The sequence below is a fragment of the Pyrgilauda ruficollis genome, unplaced genomic scaffold (genome assembly GCF_017590135.1).
Source record: "Pyrgilauda ruficollis isolate IOZ18807 unplaced genomic scaffold, ASM1759013v1 scaffold128, whole genome shotgun sequence".
Classification (NCBI taxonomy): domain Eukaryota; kingdom Metazoa; phylum Chordata; class Aves; order Passeriformes; family Passeridae; genus Pyrgilauda; species Pyrgilauda ruficollis.
Window position 1 is genome coordinate 1,142,576 of NW_024511210.1, and position 6,000 is coordinate 1,148,575.

The 6,000-nt window shown below is 36.0% G+C and overlaps 1 protein-coding gene across 1 annotated transcript in view; it reads left to right on the plus strand.

Annotated features, from left to right (window-relative positions):
- Nucleotides 1-4,953, plus strand: part of TMC1 (transmembrane channel like 1) — a 56,990-nt gene extending 52,037 nt beyond the window's left edge. Inside the window, exons 17-20 of the mRNA XM_041458446.1 lie at nt 1,845-1,970; nt 3,535-3,613; nt 3,709-3,844; nt 4,685-4,953. Of these exons, the coding sequence (XP_041314380.1) occupies nt 1,845-1,970; nt 3,535-3,613; nt 3,709-3,844; nt 4,685-4,953 (610 nt within the window). The remainder of the gene's footprint in view (nt 1-1,844; nt 1,971-3,534; nt 3,614-3,708; nt 3,845-4,684) is intronic.
- The last annotated feature ends 1,047 nt before the right edge of the window (nt 4,954-6,000 follow it).

Consider the following 6,000-nt stretch of genomic DNA (forward strand, 5'->3'; position numbering starts at 1 on the left):
TATCACTTAACAACAGACATGAAATTAAAAATTTTGAAAGTCTTTAGCCTTTGTTTTTGAACAAAATATTAACAAAGCAAGAGTGGGAGAACCATAAAAGAGGCATTCTGGTTGCAAGGAAAGGTTTAAATAATATATTACTTTTGTAAAATGATATCTGTGTGATCCCCAGTGCACTTTATAAAGGAGCAGAAGTCTCACCGTATTAAATTTGGTGAAAGGCAAAATAACAGAAATTGTCATTGCAATAGTCATAGGTACCCGAAAGAGAGAACCACATGACAAAAATTCTGATTACACAGAAAATTGTTTGAATTTAGAGAAGAATTTTCAACTAAACAAGTGATACAAATTAAGATTTTTTTGAGTCCTAGAAAAAACATATTGAGGGAAATATTTGAGGTCAGATCTGAGTAGCAGCAGTTATTGAATGGGGTATTAGCTAAATGGTGAGATTACTGTTCAAAATGAGAAGGACAATTCTTGCCATATTTTCTCCGTCATGTGCAGAGATATGTTGTTTCTCATCAAAAAGTGAAACCTTCAATGTAACTTTTAATGGGGAGCACTTGAAACTGATGAAGGATCCTTCAGCCTCAGTATAGGTAATGCTACAGTTGAATAGCCAGTGAATAAATACTGGTAGAGCGTGCCTCTACATTCAAAAACCAAAATATTTTCCTGTTGGTAGCTCAGTGTTCCATCCTATTTGGAATTTGTGAATCATCTGGGGTTTAGTTTTGGTTTGGTTTCTTTTTTTTTTTTTTTTTTTTTTTTTTTTTTTTTTTTTTAATTTTAGTCCATTCATTAAAGCAACATATGCAATTTAACAGAGACCTACCAGGCGTAGGGAAGACAGGACAGAATTAGCAATAGTGCAGCAGAAAAAGCTTTATGTATGCTGAAGAGCATGAGGAGAGCAGAGGATAGAATTTCTCATCTACTGGAGTGGTGGGGCAAATAGAGAGAAAGAACAGAAGAATTCTACCTGCAAAATTTTTATATTAATTCAAAGGGTGTAAACATTAAGAATGAGTTAAGAGAAAGACCTATTTTAACAAATTCTTTACCAGACTGAAAAGCAGTGACAGGAAACTTCAATGACTGGACAATCATGTGGCAATTTGGTGACAATTCCTACAACTAAGCAAAACTACTAATTAGAATTGATACACAGAGACCCATTTTGCCAGTCTTGTCCAGGTTAAAAATGACAATCTTCTGTGCCCCAAGGCATAGAAAAGGCAAAATAAACAGAAAGGGATTTTCAGAACATCTATTGATACACTTCAGAAGGAAAACAATCTAAGGAGAAAATAACTTTATAAATAAGCTGGAACAGTTACATATGAAGGTAACAAGATTGCTGCAAAACCAACAAAAATATCCTGAAACACAGTCACTGACTTGTGTAGCACTGGTACACACGAAAGAGAGAATTGGGTGGAAAAAAAAATAATTGCAGGCAGACCACTTTTGCTTGTCAAACATAAAAAACAGAATTTGAATTTTTTCCCCCATGTCTTCATAGAGCACAAATAATGCTTTGTTTGTTGGTATGATGGTATGGAGTTCACAACTGATGCACTGATTCACTGAGGAATAATTTGGGTGGTAACCTGGCAAAATCTATTAGCATACAATCAGAATTTTGGTGTCTTGCTTCCCCCTTAGAATACATAAATACTGCTTTAGACAATATTCCCTTCAGAGTGTAAAGTTTTAAATAACATTAACATACCATATATTATCCTTTTTCCAGGACTGTTATGGTGTGATTAGCTTATATATTTATAGTTGCCATAATACTTGTATGTGATATTGTTAACTTTTCTGTTTAATAGTGGGAAGACTAGAATGTTTGAAGTCATATCAGAAACTCTGGAGCATGACTTTCCTTCCTGGTTTGGGAAAGTATTTGGTTATGCCTCTAACCCTGGACTTATCCTACCCTTTATATTGCTGATGGTGTACGTACAGAATATTCACTCAATGCTTGCTGCATCTAAGGTCTGATAAGTTTCTTTCACTCTGAATCACCACTTCCTGAATATCTAAGAAATGCAGTGCTAATTGTGCAATGATGAGAGACTTGAACATTTAATGAGTCTTTTCTTTGAACGTACTTAATGTGCATTTGCAGAAAGGTAGATATCTCTTTTTTATTCAATGGCTTTCTTTTTTGTCTAGCTATGCTTTTAAAAAATGTTTTTCCTGCCACAAAAGATAAAAGAACTATTAAAATGCAAAAGGCGCATAGGGAATTTGTAATGCTGACATTGATCATCTTGTCCAGTATGCAGAACAGCACATCATAAATCCTTAGCGAGCTCAACAGAAAAATGAACATCACGGAGCAGAGTTATTCTCAGTAACTTTCAGTGAATCTGCTCTTCAGTGCCTTAAATTGATAAAGACTGTACTCTGTATTACTGGGACAGGGGCGTGAGACAGGGTTTTGGAGACTTTGTGAAACAAGGCTAGTAGAGGTTTTTGTGAGTAAACTCAGTAACTAGTAAAGAAAAATGGCCCTGGAATATTTGCTCTTGGAGATTGTATTGAGTCCTATTTTATCAAGGCATTTTAACCTGCTTGATTGTGTTACTTTTGTTGGGTATTTAGCATACTGCTGAACTAAAATTTAATTCTATATGAAGATATGCTGGAATTTAACTTTGCACTGCAGAAGTGCAAATAAATGTAGACATTACAGAACACAATAGAAATGACAAAAGGATTTTATATGAGCAATATGAAATATTGAGATGAAATTTTGTCAAGGTTCACTTAATGCCATATTCTATTTTAAACTTTAGCTATAAAGGGTAAGGACACTAAAAGTAAACAGAAGGAAAAAAAAGAGAGAGGAGAAATACAAGGCAAAATCAGGCAAAGCAGAGGAAACAGCATATGCTGATTAATTATTTACTGCTTATGACAACTAAAGACTTCATAGCAGATATTTTCTTATTAAATCAGGATAGTGAAAACTCCTAATTTCATAAAGTTGTCACAATAGTAATTCCATATACTGAAAAATGAAAATATTACGTTTTTCTTAGTAGAAGAAGGAAGTAATAACTGTGAAAAAAAAAAGTAATGTTGTTTTGGTTGTTTTCTTCACAGTATTTCAGATTGTTTACTCTATTTGTTCAGGAGCTTTCATAAATATGATTTATTAATTTTTAAGGTATGTCATGAGGATTAACTTCTATAAGTTATTCTATAGAAGTAATTTCACAGTTAAACACTACTTAATGAAACATATTTCTTAAATACTGTAAGATTGAATGTAGAATATTAATGGATAGAATAATTTCTTTAATTTTATCCCTGAAATAACCGTACCTTCTTCATAATGTAAGGAAGCACATTGTTCGTTATAATTTAAAATATTAGTACTGGTTAAGAACAATAAATGAGAAAAAGATGCAGACTTTATATTATCACGATAGCAATGGTTTATATAGGAGTGTTCTGAGTCTTTATATTTCAATCACTGTCTAACAAGAAACTATTATTTTTTAAATTTAGCCTGAGCATTTATTATCTCAATGCAACATCCAAATCTTACAAGGAAGCTAACTTGGAACTTAAAAAGAAGCTACAAAGTGTAAGAATAGAGAATTACTGATTTTTTGTATTTTACTAAATATTACAGAGACTGTTTGGGTCACTGAAAAATGCCATCTCTCTCCTTATCACTAGCAAGCAGAAGAAAATAAAAGGAGAAATAAGCAAAAGGCACAAAAATCAAATGAACAAGAGGAGAATCCATTTGAGACAGACCCGCCACCGGCAAAGCCCAAAGGAGACAAGCAAGATGAACCCACTCCAAACAAAGGTAAGAATTGGTCTGAATATCTCACGATGAGTAATTCATGTATGTGTGATCCTAGACTTCCTCACTGGCTGGACTGCTTCTTCTGCTATGATCTTCTGAAACACCTTCACGATGCTGAATCACAAGTATTAGCCTATTTCTTTCTTTGGCTTGTTTAAGAAATATTGCAACATTATTCCATACCTAGCAACACTAAAGTAAAAAGCTGCACTATATTGGATTGAAGGTCACAGCCCTGCTGAAAAGAGCCTCATCTAAGTGCCAGTGATCCTTCTTATCTATCACACACCAGTCAAAGTCCACATCTTCTACCCTTCTGTTGTATTTTGTCAGCACAGGAAAGTATTTGTCACCTGTGCCAGGTTCACCTGGAGAAGGCGTGGTAAGAACACAATAAGGAAGTCTTATCAGAAAGCCTGGCTGGGGCAGGTGAGTGTCAGTCTGTCCTGAGGGATTTTGCTGGTTGTTTCCTTTCCCTCATCATGTGCACATGCCCTACAGCCACTAAACTGCCTCAAGCCTAGGAGGGAAACCCAGGTGAGAGATGATTGTGTTTAGGAAGAGCCATGTGTAGTTACTGCCTTCATCACCATTGATAGACGATATCTAAGTGCATCTTGGGAAATTGCCCACATACCCACATGGGAGCCTCGCAGAAAAAAATGGATGGAAAATACAGCACAAAGGTCATGAAGGTGCATTAGTTCCCTTCAGGTTTGGGCAGGGGACGCCCAGACTTTCTACTGCACTCAAGGATCCTCAGGCCTGCTGGATTTCCCTGTCAGGGAGCTTCAGACTGGCATGATCATTTGTTAATTCTATCCTCCAAACACATTTCAGATAGCAAGAAAGGACAGGATGGCAATGGATCAAAGAAGACAGGCCAGCCACAAGAAGCCAGCTCCTCTCAGACACTCCAACACCCTGGCCCTATCCTGAATGGCCACTATCCTCCACAGAGCCGAGGAGGAAACCTTCCTCCACCATCCATAGCTGTGACAAGGCCACCGGGGCCCAGGAGGCCTGGAGTGCCAGGCTATCCACCTGGAAATGAATGCCTCCCAGGGATGCAGCCAGGAATGCCCAGGGGCCCTCCCATGTATAGATAAAGAGCCTTAAGGATACGTAAGAAGACACTGAAGGATAGAAGCGTGGTTCTAAACCCAAACACTCTCCTGTAAGCACAGAACCTTGCTGTTCGTCGTAAATCTTCATGTGCATAGAAGTAACCCATGTGCTTCAGTTTTTTGCAGCATAGGAGCTTTAGAAGAAAACATGGCACGTGTCTTCTTGCATTTGAAGGCATTGTGAAAATATGCTGTCTGTATCAATAAATTGCTAAAATTACAGATTTTTATGGGGATACTTGTTAGAATAGTGGAAAACAATTTGTATTAAAAGCTTGAAATTTGTCCCTAATATATTTTTCTTTTCCTAAAAAAATTTCACTGAAAGCACAGCTTTGTATAAAGTTTATGAGAATCAGTTAAACCTTGAATATATCTTGTCCTCTGCAGCTCAAATATGCCTAGCCAAAGATTTTAGATTGTACATGGGGAAACTAGGACCAAAACTAGGGAAATCCACATGATTCCATCTAAAGTCTCTGTAAAATTTTTGAAAGGAAAAATAAAAGCAGTGGTTTACCTGTAACTATGAAGAAAATTTACACTACCACTTTCAGCTAGTAACTCCTATTACACAACCACTTTAAGCTATGTGTTTTATCAAATTCTTGAAGACTAGAAATACATTTTAAAAATCAGAGTGGTAAAGGAGTATCTCCCGTGCAGGAAAACATATTTGGGGAATGGACATAAGACAATTATTGATTAACTTCTCCTAAATGCCCTAGTAGCATAGTCACACTTAATATTGCATAAGAATATGTACTGCATAATCTTCTCTGTGAATCTGACTGGATACCTGTATTGGTCTCTATGTAGTACAAGGTGGAACAAGTTATTTTCCTGACAGGTCTTGTGGAAACACAGGATAGATATAAGCCCAGGGGCAAGCTAATGTTACCTAATTCAATAAGATAGGTTGATTTTTTTTTTGTTCTGATCTTATTTCCTTTTTCAGAACATTGGTCTTAATAATTATTTTAAGACTCACAAGCTTAATAACAACAAAATTAATCAACTTACTGTCTT